The sequence below is a fragment of the Pseudorca crassidens genome, chromosome 1 (genome assembly GCF_039906515.1).
Source record: "Pseudorca crassidens isolate mPseCra1 chromosome 1, mPseCra1.hap1, whole genome shotgun sequence".
Lineage (NCBI taxonomy): Eukaryota > Metazoa > Chordata > Mammalia > Artiodactyla > Delphinidae > Pseudorca > Pseudorca crassidens.
The window spans coordinates 193,332,757-193,351,251 of NC_090296.1; the positions used below are offsets into that span (position 1 = coordinate 193,332,757).

Here is an 18,495-nt window from a genome sequence, read left to right on the forward strand (position 1 = left end):
GACAAGTGTGTTTCCCTCTAGTATTCTGTAGCCTGGATCAGTCCATCTTCTTCTTGATAAATCCACCTTTTGTGCCAATGGCCCATCACAAAAAGCAGATCCAGAACTTTCATCTCCACCCAGGTCCACGCAGGGTCTGCTGGCCGCTTGGGCTCAGAAATACTTAGTCATTTGGACAGAATCTCTCAGAAAGAGGTCTATGGCCTCTGGCAGCGAGGAAGACCAACGCTCCTGCAGACAGGCTGTGATTTTTCTTGAGCGCTACTCTCACTCGGTTTTATCACAGTGCACCGCACAGGAATTCCTCAGGTTCACTTAAGGGGTGGAAGGTGATTTTTCCTGTAGCTAGTGGATCTCTAACTTGCTGACGGTATTCCATGAACGTCGGCACTGATATGATTAGTGATAAGAATCTAACCACAAAATAAATCTGATTAATGTTGCCCTTTTTAGGAATCATCATGATTCATTTAATCTAAGCCAGAAAATACTCACTTAGCAGTTTGAAAACGCTGAGTACATGTAATTTCCAGTACATGTAACACTGGAAATTTCACAAGATATTATCATAAGGATATTATCTTATAAAAAGATCAGTCTCTTCAACTGGGTGAGAACGAGCAAATCCATTAGTAAAAAGAAATCACTTAAGGGCTTCCCTGGTGGCGCAGTGGTTGAGAGTCCGCCTGCCGATTCAGGGGACGCGGGTTCGTGCCCCGGTCCGGGAAGATCCCACATGCCGCAGAGCGGCTGGGCCCGTGAGCCATGGCGCTGAGCCTGCGCGTCTGGAGCCTGTGCTCCGCAACGGGAGAGGCCACAGCAGTGAGAGGCCCGCTTACCGCAAAAAAAAAAAAAAAAAAAAAAAAGAAATCACTTAATCTGGCAAAACCAAATATCTGTTCGCAGCCGACTTGTGCTAAAGGGCGTGTCTGGAGATCCTGACTGGTGGCAGCAAAAATAACAAAACAATGGTTCACAAGGTATGTTTCTACGGGAATGATCTGACTTTCACAGCTACTATTTTATATCAATATTTTTGTAAAAATTATAGTGATTACCAGAAAGATTAAGTAATTTGTACAAAGTCATGTGACTAGTAAGTGGCCAATCTGGAATTGAGACTGGTCCTAAAATACCGCGCCTGCCCTACCCCACCCCGGTCAGGTAGTCTAGAGTACGCTCGCCCCTTTACCCCACCTGTCAACTAAACTCAAGGAGCTACTGTGCGGTGTCAGTATAGGTTCCCTTCTAATAATACATGTACCATTGGTATAGGCAGTGCTTTCTGTGGCTGTATTATATAGTACATTTACCAGCATCTCCTTTTTCAGTCTAAATAATATTGGCATATGATATTCTTGTGTCTATGTAATGTAGTGAGGACAAATGCACATATAAAGGCACAATCCAAGCCACATGTTTTTCCCGTTACTAAGATAACTTTTTCACTCAATATCAAAAAGCAAACACCCCAATCAAAAAATGGGAAGAAGATCTAAACAGAGATTTCCCCAATGAAGACATACAAATGGCCAACAGGCACTTGAAAAAATGCTCAACATCGATAATTATTAGAGAAATGTGATTCAAAACCACCATGAGGTATCACCTCACATTGGTCAGAATGGCCATCATCAAAAAGTCTACAAGTAATAATGTTTGAGAGGGTGTCGAGAACAGGGAACCCTCCTACACTGTTGGTGGGAATGTAAATTGGTGCAGCCACTATGGAGAACAGCATGGCGGTTCCTTAAAAAACTAAAAATAGAGTTACCATATGATCCACGGACCCCACTCCTGGGCATATAGTTCCTGGAGAAAACTATATTTTGAAAAGATACATGCACCCCAATGTTCATTGCAGCACTATTTACAACAATCAAGACATGGAAGCACCCTATATGTCCATTGACAGATGAATGGGTAAAGAAGATGTGAGATATACAGACACACACAGACACACACACACACACACACACACACACATACTGGAATATTACTCAGCCATAAAGAAAGAATGAAATAATGCCATTTGCAGCAATATGGATGGACCTAGAGACTATCATACTAAATGAAGTAAGTCAGACAGAGAAAGATAAATATCATATGACAGTGCTTATATGTGGAATCTTAAAATTAACACAAATGAACTTATTTACAAAACAGAAACAGACTCAGAGACAGAGAAAACAAACTTAGGGTTACCAAAAGGGAAAAGTGGGGGGAGAGATAAATTAGGAGTTTGGGAGTAACATATACACACTACTGTACATAAAACAGGTAACCAACAGGGCCTACCATATAGCACAGGGAACTATACTCAATATTTTGTAATAACCTAAAAGGGAAAAGAATCTGAAAAAGAATATATATATGTATGTATAACTGAATCACTTTGTTGCACACCTGAAACAAACACAGCATTGTAACCCAACTATACTTCAATAAAAATTAAAATAAAAAAATAAAATAAAATAACATTCCCTTAATTATAAGATAATAGAAAAGATATAAAGAAGAAAATAAATATCACCTATAAATCTATGACACGGTAGTAACAAGTCTTTAAGTACCAGTTAATAGTCTTACAGATTTTATTCACACAGCTTATTTTAAATAAAAAAATAGGATCTCTTATATAAACTGTTTTACCTTCCCTTAATACTTTATAACTCATGAACATCTTCTTATATTGCTGGAAGTTTGTGTTAGCAAATGCTGAGAAGATTATACTTGACCTCATAGTGCATTCGTACAGTGACAAACATCAGTCCATACCTGGCATTTTCCAGCAAACACATTCCAAAACCTACAGTATGTAGAGATGTAGGAAAAGGAGGTCCCAGAAAGTGCTCCCAGGGAGAGCCTTTGTATAATTCATCACCCTATGAGAACTGATGTGTCATTTTTATTTTTATGAAACATAAATTTCCTGGATGCTGAATACTGCAGAACACTTTGCTAAGTTTAACTTTTCACCGCCATGGGAGACCAGCCCAAATAGAAAGAAATTTTGGTTGGGCAGATGAAGCTTGGCAAACGTACAGGTTAATTGTAATTTAGAAATGAAAAGTGAATTTGTGAAAAATATTAAAATGACTGAGTGGTTGGAGATGCCCATCCACTTGAAGGGAACTTTTCTCTGCCGTATGATACCACCTGGGTAAACATCGAGCTGTGTCCAGTGTAGTCAGAACCCAGCCCAGACCAGCAGCTCCACTGTCCCCTTCGCCAACAGGCAGGGAATGAACCCAGAGGGGCACTGTGGTTAGGGATTTCCCAGTCCCTGTGGTACTGATGAAGACGAAAATGAAAAAGAAGATGAGAGAGTATCCCACAGTCAGATTTAATGAAAGTAGAACACAAATATTTATTAATTTTATTAATTCATTCATTCAACATTTATGAAGCACCTACTTTGACTCAGAAGGAAGTTTCTCTTGCTAGTTTATAGTGTGTGTGTGTGTGAGACTGTGTGAAGGCACCTGTACATGTGTAGAATAAACACAAATGAATAAATTAGAAACTATGATTAACATGTAATAGATTTCAGACTTATTTTCTTTAGGCTGTTTACGTGATGCTCATGTCCTTAAAGCTCTTGCATTATTTTTTAACCTCTGGATGGAATGTGTAGGATGATACTTGTGTTCTTAAAATATTGGATGGAGTTTTAATCAAGTTTACATCAACTCCACTCTGCAACATTTTTAATATTTTCCTCAAATGGTGATTTTAGACAATCTCTGCCTCTGCTTATCTATCACTCATTCATTTATTAAGAACCAATTGTAATTTAGGTAAGAATAAACTTACCTTCCAGATGGAAAGACACAAAAGTCAAGAGGACCAGGGACAGAGGACTGGCCTCTATGATGTAGGTGCAGTTCATGTTGTTGTCATATTGCTTTGGGTAGTTTGGAGAAACAATGTAACCTGAAGGATTAGTGAAGTTCCTTCCACATCCTTAGTGGGAAGAAAAAGCCATTATTAGAACATTTGTTCTCCCAGACAACATCTCTTTATCAGTGAGGGAAAGCCTCAACTTTCCTAAGCGCTCTAGAAACATATTCTCTGAGCTACTCCAAATGGAAGTAACAATAACTAAAAGAATGGAGCTCTGATTTAAAAATAAATATGCAAAATCAGAATATTATATAGTTTTTAGAAAAATGATGCAGAGTTTTGGGCTAAGTAGAAATTTTACCACAAATCCATTGCAAATCACTTAATTTTAAGATATTAAAGGAAGAATAACTTAGCAAAGATTGAAGAGGATTCATGTAGCTAAAGAAATAAAACTAATGAAAAGTGATCTGTACCAGATCAATACGCTTAACAGTTTTAAAATATCTTATTATATTATAGAAAAATATGTTCTTTTCATTACCATTGTAATATGGCTATAAAAATAATACCTGCTTTATAAAAATGGTTGAATTTACTAATCCCAACTCAAAAAAGTCTCACATGATTCCCAGGTGTCAGAAATGAAGAGAACTACCTTTTTACCACTAAAATGACATCTGTTTTATCTAACCACTAACTAGTTAATCCACACACTCCCTATCTATCACATCGATACAAAATATAAGTATCCTTTTAAACTGATATTAAAACACACACATACACAGACACAACGAACCAAGTGAAGGCCTAAAATTAGGTCTGCGGTGGTCCTTTGTTACTGCCTTTACACCACCCTCTTATTCATGTCTGAAATACCTGTTCACTGCATTATTTCCTCTGATGCCTTTCGTCAAACTTTTCCCTAAACAGTGGCTTGGGTGCTACTTGATTTAATTCAGCCAACAAGCACACACACCACTGTGTCTCAGACTTGAAAACTACACGTCCCACTCTTCTACCTGGTGAGTAGTCGTCAGAGAAGGAAGGGGAAAACCCGAAGAAAGCGGCCCCCAAGGTTGACTGAGCGTGAGAATCCCCCGGGTGAGAGCTCACACGTGCAAGTCCTGCATTTCCATAGGCCTGGGGGGAAGACCGTGTATTTACAGCCCCAGGTGGGTTCCATGCAGGCAGGCAATGCGCTTCAGGCCCGGCCTGCTGATGGTCTACTAATTACGGCCTCCTGGGCTTCTGCCCAATTCCTGCCCCATGCGGATTTTAGGGTTAATTTCAGACATTAGCGACGGGCACTGAGGCCTTCTACATCATTTCTCTACTGACCTACGGTTGGATTCAGTTCCATTCTTGCTGATTTGGAAGGAAGGGTGCACTCAGGATTAGGTGGCCCACCCAGACTTTCCCCATGGACCTCCAAACCAGCCAACCCTGGAGCAGAACCCTTCTCACCAAGCCTGCCTGTGGCAGCCACGCCCTTCCAAGGGCCCCTGGGTTTGGTTTTCGGCGCTACTTACGGCTAACGAAGGATGCAGAGAAGCCCTGAGCTGGGACCTCCTGCGACTGGAACACAGCAGTGAAGGCGTTTCTGGGCGTGATGACGGGACCCGGGGCCACGCTCCCGCAGCTCGAGGCTAACAGGGCCTGGTCGGCCTCCTGAGTGCCTGCCCACACCTGGCAAAGCCAGAAACATGACTTAGCGCTCCAGGTTTTCCCTCGTCAATGTTTAATTTGTGCTCAGGCTGGAAAATAATAGCACTCAGGTGTATATAGACTAAACGTAATAGTAAATAAAGCAATATTTTCTTTTGAGAACCACTTCTTTAGGCTGCTTTTTTATAGTATAGCCCGTTCGTGACTCTTGCAAGGAGACTGTTCATTTTTGTGTATCTAGGCAGTGATTTAAAAAAAACAACAACCCTCAATCACTACCCAGTTTCCTCTTGCTGTTTCCTAGTTGACCTGATCTAGCTCAACTTGCTACATGCCGGGGGAAACAGAGCAGCATGTGTGCCACTGTGGGGTTGACCATTTGTCCTGGATGGCTGGCAAAGTGTGGGTTGCAAGTAGAGAAGATTTACCAAGCACGAAGCCCATGGGAAGAAAGTGGATATGAACTCCAGGTCTACATGTAATTGGCATGAATTGGGATAAATCATGGAAGACTTCCTGGCACTGTTGAATTTTAAGGTTCATTTTGAAGAAAGGATGAGATTCAGTCTCTCTGCAATTCACTAAAGACTGCGTCACCAACTCCCAGGTAGACCCTGGCCACTTTACAAGAAGCAAATGATGATATGCTCATTTGAGAAATAGTTGCTGGGGAACAGATTGTGAGGATCAAAATTCCAACTTTGATCAAGCCAATCCTAGACCAACCTAGGGAAGGGTATTCATCATAGAATCACGTTTAAATGCAAATTCCAACTGCGAAAGGAGCTGCTGCGGAGCTGCTGAGTGTGTAGGAGGGGCTTTGCCTGACTTCAAGAGAGGCCTGAAGAAGCCCCAGGGGCAGGAAGAGGCAGGGCTAGTTCAAACAGAGCGAAAACTGAGTCAGGAATGAGGCGGGGCTGCAGTCAGTGCAAGCCCTGTGGCAGGTCAGGGGTCCGGGCCACATCCTGAACGTGGCAAGGGGCCTCCAGGAGGCTTGAAGCTCACAGTGGAGACGAGAAGGAAAAGAGAGGACACTGGGAGATCAGCCAGGAGTCTGTGCAGTAGTTCAGGCAAGAGATCACGGTTCTACAGTGTTGAGTCACTCAAGGAAAGTACTGATATTAGGTGATAAATGCACATTATTGGGGGAAAAGGACGGTTAAACTTGTTTAACCAGCGAGTCTCAACCGGGAGCAATTTTGCCCTTCCTGGGGGGCATTTGGTGATGTCTGCCAGTGTTTTCAATGGTCACATTTGGTGTGGGCATGGCATGTAGTGGGCAGGAGCCAGGGGAGCTGCTGATCGCCCTGTGATGCCCCTCCCCAAATCCCCAACTAAGAATTATCTAGCCCAGGAAGGCAAGAAGGTAATTGGGTTTGGATTAGTCTTACTTAACTGTTCAACATTCCCTTCACATCAAATTACTCATTCTGAACATATCACTCTCAGGACTATTCCTCAAACAAAGCAATCACACACCAAGCTGTTACAAACGTTTCTATTAGCAAATAGCGCAGGGGAAGAGGTGTGAGGTAACGCCAGTTCAGGGCACCATCAGCTCTTTAAAGTCGTATCATTTCAATTGATTCTCAAACACTGCGAATCCTGCTGTTAATCATCTTACTGAGGTCCAATTATATTTGCCATTTATGAGATATGGGAGGTGCCTGGGACTGGAACAAAAGCAAAGATATTCTGCCAAATCAAAAAATTAAAAAAAGATCAGGGGGGCTTCCCTGGTGGCGCAGTGGTTGAGAGTCCGCCTGCCGATGCAGGGGACACGGGTTCGTGCCCCGGTCCGGGAAGATCCCACGTGCCGCGGAGCGGCTGGGCCCGTGAGCCATGGCCACTGAGCCTGCGTGTCCGGAGCCTGTGCTCCGCGGCAGGAGAGGCCACAGCAGTGAGAGTCCCGCGTACCGCAAAAAACCAAACAAACAAACAAAAAGGTCAGGAAAGAAGTGCACATCCCCTAATTTCCCTAATATCCCCTTTATGTCCCCTGACCCCCTGCCTTTAACTATCCCAGGAAAGAGTATACAGAAGTTTTCTAACCACATTCTGTTAAACTGTAAACATGACTTACTGACAGATCTGCATATGCTACTTTTACAAACATCACTCAAGAGGTGAAGTGATAAGAGCTAAAACTTTTAGGAAAGAATCTCCAGTTCTTTAACAAAGAACTTCAAGAATCCTCACGGGCTTATACTTTTCCGAAGCCATTAATTATGGATCTGACATCTCTACCTTGTGGCTCAAGAACACGGGTGTTATAATGATAATAATGGTAAAGACTTGTTAAATATTCATCAATACCTGTCAGTCAAGATCTCATTTCATTGGTTCTATGACCTAGAACTCATTTAAATGATATTGGACCTACAAAACGTTACAAAACTGTCAAAAACTTTCTGACGTTTCTTAAGGTTTGTACAATTCAGCCTGGCTTTAGGTGATATTTTATCACTCAAGCAATTTAAAAAAAACGTTTCCTGAGTATCTGCAGATTCACACGCAGTTGTAAGATACAGAGAAATCCCCTGTACCCATTTCCCAGATTCCTCCAACAACGACAGCTTGTAAAACTGTAATGTAATATCATAACCAGGACGCTGACTCGACACAGTCCACCCGTCTTAGTTCCCCAGGCTCACGCACGTGTGTGTGTATTCGGTTACATACAAGCTTATACCACCACATTCAAGACACCAAGCAGGTCCAACACCGAGGTTCCCTGGAGTTGCCCTTTTATAGCCACACACGACTCATGCCCACACTCACATCTTGCTAACCTCTGGTAGTCTGTCCTCCGTTTCTAAGCATTGTCATTTCAAAACTATTATGTAAATGGAACAATAGAGTATGTAACCTTTGGGGATTGGCTTTTTTCACTTGGTTTAATTCCCTGGTGATTTGTTCAGATCGTTAGCCTGTCAAAAGTTTATTTCTACCGAGGAGTTGTACTCCACGGTATGGAGGTACCAGAGTTCACTGAACTATTCACCCGTTGAAGGACATGTGGACTGATTCCAGTCTTTGTCTACTGCCTATACAGCTGCTCTGAACACGTGTGCACAGGTTTTTGTGCAGACACAGTTTACAGTACGCTGGGAGAAGTGCTGGATCTTACGGTAAGTGCACGTTTAGTTTTATCAGAAGGTGCCAAGCTGTTTTTCAGAGTGGCGTGCCATTTACGTTCCCACTGGCAACGAATAAGGGATGCAGCTTCACTGCAGGCTTGGCAGGATTTGGTGCTGTCGCTGTTTTTATTCTGGGCAGCCTGACAGGTGTGTGGCAATCATTGTGGTTTTAAGTCTCATTCTTCCTAATGGCTACGTAGTGATGTTGAACATCTTTTTGTATGTTCATTCACCACCCGAATATCCTCTTCGGTGAAATATCTGTTCATATCTTTTGCCCATATTCTAATTGGACTCTGTATTTTTACTGTTGGGTGTGAGAGTTCTGTCTATACTTTAGATAGTAGTCTGTTGTCAGGTAAGTGCTTTGGAAATCTCTTCTCCCGGTTTGTAGCTTGTCTTTTCATCTCTTTACAGAGGAACATATTTTTAATTTTGATATGGTAAAATGTATTAATTCTTCCTTTTACGGATTATTCTTTTGAGGTTTAGTCTAAGAACTTTTCATCTATCTCTAGGTCCCAAAGATTTTCTGTTCTTTTTCTCCTCAAAGTTTATACCTGTATATTTACATTTAGGTTCATGGTCTATTTTGACTTTTTTGTTGTTGTTGTTGTTGTTTTGCGGTACGCGGGCCTCTCACTATTGTGGCCTCTCCCGTTGCGGAGCACAGGCTCCAGACGCGCAGGCTCAGCGGCCATGGCTCACGGGCCCAGCCACTCCGCGGCACGTGGGATCTTCCCAGATCGGGGCACAAACCCGCGTCCCCTGCATCGGCAGGTGGACTCTCAACAACTGCGCCACCAGGGAAGCCCTATTTTGAGTGAATTTTTGTATAAGGTTTGAGGTTAAGGGCTGCTTGCTGGAGCTGAGCCCCTCTTGCCTGTCTTGTTTACCCACCTCAGTATCTCTTGGCAAAAACTGGAGTCTCAGGCCCAGCAGAGAAAGAGTGTGTTTCCCAGGCCACTGAGTTTTGTCAGAGTTCCAGATGGATCCCACCCGCCAGTGGTTCAGCCTTGCCTGCTGTCAGAGGGATTCCCATTCCATCCAGAGGAGAAACGGGACTGAATAACTTTTCACATTCCATTTTTCCAATGAAGAACTTGAAAGACTTTACTTTGTCTATATATTTGATGTTGACTCAATTCCTGAGAGAGTTCGTTTGTTTCATGAAAAAAGCAATTAGGAAAAGTGTATACGATGTTTTGTTTTACATGTATTACATACAAGTCTAGGATTTTTATTGAAACAGCATGCATGGATCAGTTAGATATAAAACATAATTTGAGAGATCATGTAAAATAATAACAACATCGACAATACAATCCACTTCTACTCATTAGGTGGTTTTATATTCCAAGTACTGAGGACTATTTATGTTATTATATCATATTACATCTAATGCTTAAAACAGTCCTACTAAAGTAGGAATTATTCTCTTCATTTTACAGCTGAGTAATTTAAAGCCCAGATGTGTAATTGGCTCATAGAGGAACATTCAGGTGGTAAATGCAAGAGATGCGGAGCCCAGGTGAATGTTCTTTCCCCTAAAAGGTGTATGTCCCCTTAGCGATAGAACACATGATATAAAATAGCACAGATGGAATAAACTTGTAATACAGTTATCACGGTCATAAGTCAATGAATAGTGATGTCAGTGCCACAGGAGCAGTATTTACAACTGGAGAGGAAGAGAGCCTTACTGACTGACCCATGGTCATGATTTTACACGGATGGGTCCCTCACGGTCTGGTCAGCTTGTGGGCGCTTAAGGCTCAGGTGAAGGCTGGCACTAGTGCATGTCTAGCCTTCTGTAATTTTTATAGGATCCTCTAAATGTGGCCTGTCATGGTGACTTTGATTCATTTTGTCCTTGAGGGTCTATTAGAAAGAAAGAAAAAAGAAAAGAAAGAGAAAACGAGAAAGAAAGAGAGAGAGAGGGAGGGAGGGAGGAAGGAGGAAAGAAAGAAAGAAAAAGAAAGAAAGAAAGAAAGAAAGAAAGAAAGAAAGAAAGAAAGAAAGAAAGAAAGAAAGAAAGAAAGAAAGAAAGAGAAAGAAAGAAAGAAAGAAAGAGAGAGAAAGAAAGAAAGAAAGAAAGAGAGAGAGAGGAAGAAAGAAATCTGCCCTTCTCTCTTTAGTTTCTGTAGAAAGGAAGAACCGTAAATGCTCATGAGAATTTAATAAGGTGAGACAATCTCCTAAATTAAGTGTCTTTGCTTATGTATTAGTGAATGAAAGTCACAGGGCAATGTGTGTTGTGGTCCAAATTTTAACTCCTAGTGGTTGAGGTTTCTCACTTTTTCATTCAAGAAATCCAAGCAGCAAAATTGTCCTTCTCCTCCTTTGAGAGGCAGTGAGTCATTTCTAGTCTAAACGTTTACGTTCCTGCAACCAGCTTGGCTCCAATTAAATATACAAGTGCACTGACCTTCACAAAACTGGTCCGACACTGTCCGTCCCCGCTGGGGATGAGGAAGTTGTTGTCAAAGCTGAGTTCCAAGTGTTTACTTTGGTGAGTAATGACTGTCCAGGAACATCTGACGTTCTCGGGAAAATTCTGAGGCCAGTGGGGGGATCTGATTGTACCATTGTCTAAATGAAGTATTCCACCACAACCTGAAAAATTGTCATGGAAAAAGTCATTATTTTGTGATGAAAATAACAATTTTGGTAACTGAAGACTTCTGGAGAGGACGCATTTCTAAATGTGAGATATCAGTGTGTCTTTCCTTACATATGAGTCTCTGACCTTCAGGGCAGGTCCACAACAAGGACTCTGAGCAAATGGAAGGTCACTGAAGCCACAGGAGGCTACAGCTGTTACTGTTCCGTTACACCTATACTGAACTCACCTGAGACCATTAATCCTTGCCATGAAGAGGACAGACTTCTATCCTGTCTTCAAACAAGAGCAATAATTTTTACTCCCCTTGAGGCTAGGTAGTATTTGTGGCCCAACAATCTCAAGCTTTGTATTTTATTGCCACTAACACCTGAGAATACAAGTCTATACTCATCTGCAATTTTACGCTAACATCCTGGATGGGAGAAAATGATTTTGATCATTTAATCTTAAGATTAAATCTTAAGATTAAGATCACGTAATCTTCCATTAAGTAACCTGGTTCGTTCATATTGAAATGCTGATGGATGAACAATAAATTACAGGGATTGAAAGAAAGAAAAATCTAGAACTATTTTGTAATATTAAAGTATGTTCTTAAGAGATGGCAAAAGAAAAAAAAATATGAACTCAAAACAAAATGAAGTTAAAGAGTATTCCCTGTATCTTTTGCTTTTAAACCCTTGGAAAACCAATGGTTCACCTCAGCTCCCCTCTGCTTCAGCAGCGCTCAGAGAGCTCCCCAAACACCTGACTCTTCTAGAAATAGCTGCCCTGTGTGATGCTGCAAGACTACATGAGATCCTGACAAAAGTGTCCAATGCAAGGCTTATATTTTCTGGGAGTTTCCATGAAATGAAATTTCCATGAAATGTCATAGTTTGCAGGTACCACAAGTAATCTTTTGAAATAGAATCTATCATGTTTTGCCCCATACAGAGCATTCATTCTAAGTCACAAATCTTATCTTGTCACTTTGCTGCTCAGAACTCTTCAGATAGCTCCCCACTGCTCGAGGGATAATATAGAAGCCAAGGCTCTCCAGGATGTGGACTACTTATTTTCCTGCCCTCAGCTCACCACTCAGCATTCTGCCTCCATGGTCCAAATATGTTCAACTACTTGTGATTCCAACACATATTTGCTATTACTTGTGATTCCCTAGTTGTACCATGGCCCTTTGCCTGTGGAGACAGCACGGTGAAGTATTAAGATCAAAGTTTCTGGGCTCTGCTGTCTTCATTCAAATCTTGACTCTGCTGATCGTCAGCTCCACGAGCTGGGCAAATTATCCACCCATTTCTCCTGTTTCCACCCATGCAAGTGGAGAAAATGTGCACTGATACTGTGTCTTCCTTACAAGGTTGCTTCATGAGATGTCATGTGTAAACATTTAGAATTGAGTCTGACAGAGAGCAGGTACAAAAGGTATACTTGTTGGGCTAGTTAATAAATTTTAAAAATACATCGATGATAAAAGACAGTAAGCGCAGAGAATGTTCTTTCTTTTACCCAAAGTCTCTGTGTTCCATGTAGCATAAAAGCCACCATTTTGCACCGAACGGTCCGTGTTAAAAATCACCACCAGCTGGTTGGAACCCGACTGGATTGTCCTGGGGTTTGAATTTCCACAGTAGTGTCCTATGATGGGTGATCCGGGGGAACCACCGTTTCTGACTGTGACAGCATCCCAAGCACAGGTTGAATGGGCTTCAATGTCAAAATCACTGAATGTCAGCTGCAGGAGAAAAGGGAAGAAATGAGGAAACACTCTGAGCTGTAAGTGAGCCTATCTACGTAGAGTTCGAATGAAGTCCTTACACACCCTTTTATTTTGTTTTAATTTATATAATTTGGTATTTATGTCTCTTATTTCATTCTCCCTTGTCCTCCTCTATTTTTTTCTCATTGAAGTTTCTCTTGGAAATTTTGAGAAGGGGTATTTCTCCCAGAACGGGAGTCATTGGGGTCATCCTCAGTCCCCTGGGCTGGGATGGCAACTCATATCAAGAATGTAAATACATCTCTTTTCTGAATGGGGAACTGTCTTCTATAGAGAGCTTCTCCTGTGCTTGAAAAAGAATGAAAGATATTTCATTCTTCATTAGTTGTAAACTTGTAGATGCCAATGTATATACGCTAAGCAGAGAATTTTAGGGAGAAGATGACCTGGATCAAAGCCTATTCTAATCACTTGCTTATTGAAAGAACTCTGTTTCCACACAGGACATGGTACTTTTGTTGTATAATTTCAGAATTATTTTACCCACTAATCAAAACTCACAGTGATGGTGTGGCCTTGTGGGGCTTCCAACAACCAAGAACAGTGGGTCAACCTGTCGTAAGAGGCTGGATAGTTGGGGCTTGAGATCACTCCACTCTCACCTATCTGTACTCCACCACAGTCTGAAATTAGATTGTAAACTTCTAAATAAGAAAGGAAAAAACACACCAAATTCTGTAAAGCCAAAGTAAATACTACTTATAGCCATCGTACTTTATGATTTAAAAAAAGGACAATAAATGAACAAATAGATGAAACTGTATGAAAGCAAAGTAAAACTAGATGGAAGATTAGAAATAAACAGAATCCCATATAGTGTTAATCAAATGGAATCACACAGTGAAGGCAGGCTCAAGTTTGATACAAAGGAGAAGGAAGATTATCTGAACCATAAATGGAGAATAATTAGATGAGCATAGAACTGACAGTAAATGCACTAGGGACAAAGGAAAGAACATTGCCTTTCTTCAAAACACTAGGCCTGTGAAAATAAATGTAAGCTTGAAGAATATGATGAGGACCATAACTAAAGACTTTGTCGTTTGACAACAAGCACATATATTGTAATCAGCTACCAAAGTGTATATTAGTATAGCAAGTTGAAACATGGATACATTTCCAAAGCATGGTATGGTCTGATGTTCCACACAAATAATACTGCTTCCTGAAATCTGACTCTTTTCTTTCAATCTGAGAAAGAAAAACCAGCTGGCAACATGGTTGACTGAATAGATCATCAATCTCACTCTTTTCTCCAACCAACCATTTGGTTATAACACAAAGAAATGTTAAATAAAATTATAACCAAAATATATTTGATTCACAGCCCAACTTAATGGAAAGAAAGGAGATCTCTAAGAACTATAAACAATAAATGTACTCAAATTCCAAGGGGTATCTTAAACTGAGAGTGTGTCGGTCTAAGAGGATATAGAATCAAGATGTGGGCCCCAGGAGTTGTGGTTTGAGGTTTGATGATCAGGCAAAAAGAGAACATATGGCCTTGGACCTCCACAAAAGCAAGGGCTTTTACATAAAGTTTGGAATCTAAAAGGACTGCCATATTAGTGAAATGGACTAGGAAGACTCTAATGGCCCAGAGAAGCAGCAAGGAGGAGTACTGTCTGTCTTGGGCTGAATTTTCAGGTACAAACTGAATGTCACAGATACAAATCTAGCACAAAACATTGGCAAATGTTGTTTAGTAATATGTCCAAAATACACATGATGGCCAAGTAGGGTCTATCCCAGAAATGAAAAGATGGTTTAACAAGAGAAAAATCTTTTAATACAATTTTTCACATTAACACATTAAAGTAGGAAAAAAATAGGATCATCTCAATAGATGCAGAAAATCCATTTGCTAAAATCTGACAGTAAAAAAAAAAAACAAAAAAAATTTTTGTACACCATGAATTGAAGAGACTTCCTTTAATGTGATAAGGAGTATTTATTGAAAACCTATGAGAAGCCAGTTTATTTAACAATGAAATGTTACAGTCATTCACATTAAGGTCAGAAACAAGATGCTGTCATCCCTTGCATTTGACATTATGATGGTGGCCTTAGCTAGTGAAATAAGACAAGAAAAAGAAATCAAGAATTGGGATTGAAAGAGAAAAATTGCTATCAATTTGCAGAAGATATGATTGTTTACACAGAAAAACCAGAGGTAATTTATAGACAAAATACTAAAACTAATAAGAGTCTAGCAAGATCTGTGGGCTAAAGATTGATGTATTAAAATTTAAAAATTCCTAGATATAGGCCACAACCAGCTAGAAAGTATAATTAAAAATGTCTCATTGACACTACCAACAAAACCAATAAATAAACCTAGAAATACATCTAACAAAATATATGCGAGATCTTTATGGAAAATGTCATTAAAAAATTTATGTATTATGTTATTGCCAGAGTTGGAGAGCTTATCATAAGTCTTACCTGTAAAGGAATACTGTGCATGGAATCCAACATGTTCTACACGTTCGTTGGTGACAAAGTGTATCCATACCTGAGGATAAGGTATAACCAGTGGCATGCTAGGTTCTGAAGCCCCACAAAGTCTCCATATCAGAAGCCCATCAGCATTACCTGAGCAGAATAACACACCAGTGTCACCATATATATATCTTTTGAAAAATATATCCAATGAATTCAGTGGGAACAAATAATAAAAAAATTTTAAGCTATTACATTGATGCACATTTAAATTCTGGTTTAATAGCAGACATTTCACTAATCTCCTTTCTATCTTTCTCAACTACAAAGGAAAGAGTGCCTCCAATGGGTAAAAAAGAATGCTTTCTTTGGTATGGGCCTCTTTCTCTATCATAGGTGTCATTTTGTTCCAATTCATGTTTTCATAATTATTGTTTAGCATATCTAAACAGAGACACAACTGTTAAAAAACTTAAAAAAAAACTTTTGGCTGTGCTTTTTTCTTTTTTTAAGGAGTAAAAAACACAATACCAATAGTGACAAAATACATCAGCAAGATAAAAGTGATAATTACCTAAAATTTTAATAATTTCTTCACTGTATTTAATCAACTAAAATGAATGGGATATTCCATACTCAAGCTAAGAACTATCAGATTTGGAGGTATTTTTGTGAATATTATTTTCACAGTAATTTGATGATCATTTACTGCTCACACTTATCTCCTCACGGTTTAGTCTGTCAGACAACATCACTGACCTTAAAAGTCAACAAAATATAGTATTCTGCCTCTAAAATGAGGGAATCGAGAGAAGATTGCATTTAACTGAATGAAATTTGATAGATAGCTGCTCTGTTTGATTCTATAAGCCAGTGGTTTTGAACCAAGCAGAGGGGCTGAGGATTTATCAGAATCCCGTGCAGAACATTCTCAAACTACAACTTCCATTTCCCTCATAAGCCTTTTCTAGGTTCATCTACCTCCAAGAGGCCAGATGATTCTTCTGCTGAGGCAGTTGGTCTGTGACCACAAACTTTATCAAATTCTCTTTCTGCCCTCCATGTTCCCAAAGCCAGGATCAATTTCTACAGTTGCCCCAGTACATTGTCACCAGCAAACTGCATTAGCGTTCAGCCTCCTTTTCTTTAAATTTTGCAATAACATGGAACCCAGTGAGCCTTAGACAGCATAGCTGATATATTGATATACTGTTACTTTTCTCCCTCTTTTTTTTTTTTCTTTAGGGGGAAAAGAGTGCCAATGTAACACTGGGGACAATTCAATGGATAACCTGTGCTTCCACTATAGGAAAGAACTAAAATGGATTTATCAGCCATGAATGCAGATTTTAAAAAAATTCTTAAGATGATTATAGTTTACCAGGTATAAATCCATTTGTATTATGAAAACAAAGACAAACTTGGCTGCTTCGGGGATAATTTCCTAACCAGCTTCTATGTGCTTCTCCGTTTAATGCATTGCGAAGTTTCTTTAGACTTCTAAGGCCTAAGGAGAATTCCACGGCCTCTTCTGTGAATCCTGTAAATTCAGGAAACCGCCAGCACACATTCTGACCATGTTACGTTCTAGTCTCTGAAGAAAGAAGTCTTGAGTAGATGAGAGTTGAAGGGACCACTTGAACGCATTAACAGAGCAAAGACAAACCGGAATCTCTCCTGGGTAAATGTCACATCAACTGAGACACAGGGTCTAGTCGAAAACACTGATCCATCTCATTCCTTGTTTATAAGGCATGTTGTCCCCAGCCGGGCACGTGCAGAATGATGGCTTGGTCTGAACAGTGCTCTTCTGGATCTTATATATAATACATACATTTACAGCCCTATGTCTCCCTGCATTGCTGGTGGCCTCCAGCCATAAGAAGAAGGCTGCAGGTGAATGGGAGAACGTGCTCCTTGATGGGACTCACCCGCTCGGAACTCAAGGACATCAAACTGACAGTCCTGGTGACTTTCTAGGTAAAAATCCTCAAAATGAATGTAAATGGAGGAGTTTCCCTGGTGTGGATTGCTGAGCGTCCATTCGCAGTTTAGGTTTCTTGAGTAATTACTGACTCCATCGTAGCCAGGAGAAGTAAAGTTTCCCACAACGGAACTTGTAAGGGACCCACCACACACTGAGAAAACAGAAGGCAACAGAGAAAGTAGTTGTCAGATCCATGCCATAGCAGAAGATACAAAGAAGACAGAAAAAAATAACTACAGCAACCACAGCAGCTTCTTATTGCTTTGATTTGTTTCTCTAGATGAAGTCAGGTCAGGGCTGTGGGTGAGGGGCTGCCTCCTCATGCCGCCTACAGAAGTGGTTTCTGTGGATTTAGAAAGAAAGATGTACAAAAATAAGCAGCTTCTTTATTTTCCTGAAGATGTAGATTAGGTGGGTGGGGTTTGGCTTTGTGTCAGTATTTCCTAACGTGAGCCTGTTGTTCATTAACATTTAATTTAGAGCAACATCTAAATATAATGGTGGTCCTGATGGCTATGGCTTAGAATTTAGTTTAGAATTTAATTGGATAAAATTAAATTTAATTTTTAAATTAAAAATTAGAGAATTTAATTGGATAAAACAGATAATATAACATTGGCATTCCAGTGAATTGGCTCCTTTTTGATAGGGAACGAATGCTCCTTGTATCAATGAAATAACTTAAAGGTCTTAAAAAAATATTCAGTTCCACTCTTCCTAAATTTTAAAGCTCTTAGATAATAACAACAATCCAGAAAGTAGGAGGATATTTACAACAGAAAGGCCACATCTTGCTAATTTTAAACGCTCTGTATCGTCTGTGAACCCCCTCAGTCACGTACACTGGAAATCTGTATAAGGATGGATGGATGCCTAAGAAACAATAAAATTCGTGTGTCTTCAATTACTTTACTTACTATCCGGGAGTAAGCTGCCCCTCAAGAGGTAGTTATCCTCTTCCAGGATAAAAGAGCTGACCAAGGGCTGCGGGACTGGCAACGAACTA

At 40.3% G+C, this 18,495-nt stretch overlaps 1 protein-coding gene across 3 annotated transcripts in view; it reads right to left on the reverse strand.

Annotated features, from left to right (window-relative positions):
* The window catches only part of CUBN (cubilin), a 281,633-nt gene that overhangs the window by 56,401 nt on the left and 206,737 nt on the right, over nucleotides 1-18,495 (reverse strand). For 2 of the 3 annotated variants that reach the window (XM_067704299.1, XM_067704308.1), the window contains 7 exons: nucleotides 17,434-17,640; nucleotides 15,506-15,655; nucleotides 13,562-13,683; nucleotides 12,790-13,015; nucleotides 11,083-11,270; nucleotides 5,379-5,535; nucleotides 3,817-3,966 (listed from right to left, as the gene is read on the reverse strand). In XM_067704299.1, coding sequence (XP_067560400.1) covers nucleotides 3,817-3,966; nucleotides 5,379-5,535; nucleotides 11,083-11,270; nucleotides 12,790-13,015; nucleotides 13,562-13,683; nucleotides 15,506-15,655; nucleotides 17,434-17,640 — 1,200 coding nt within the window. Of the gene's footprint in view, nucleotides 1-3,816; nucleotides 3,967-5,378; nucleotides 5,604-11,082; nucleotides 11,271-12,789; nucleotides 13,016-13,561; nucleotides 13,684-15,505; nucleotides 15,656-17,433; nucleotides 17,641-18,495 lie in introns of those variants that run through there. The other variant, XR_010934358.1, reaches the window with a different exon arrangement.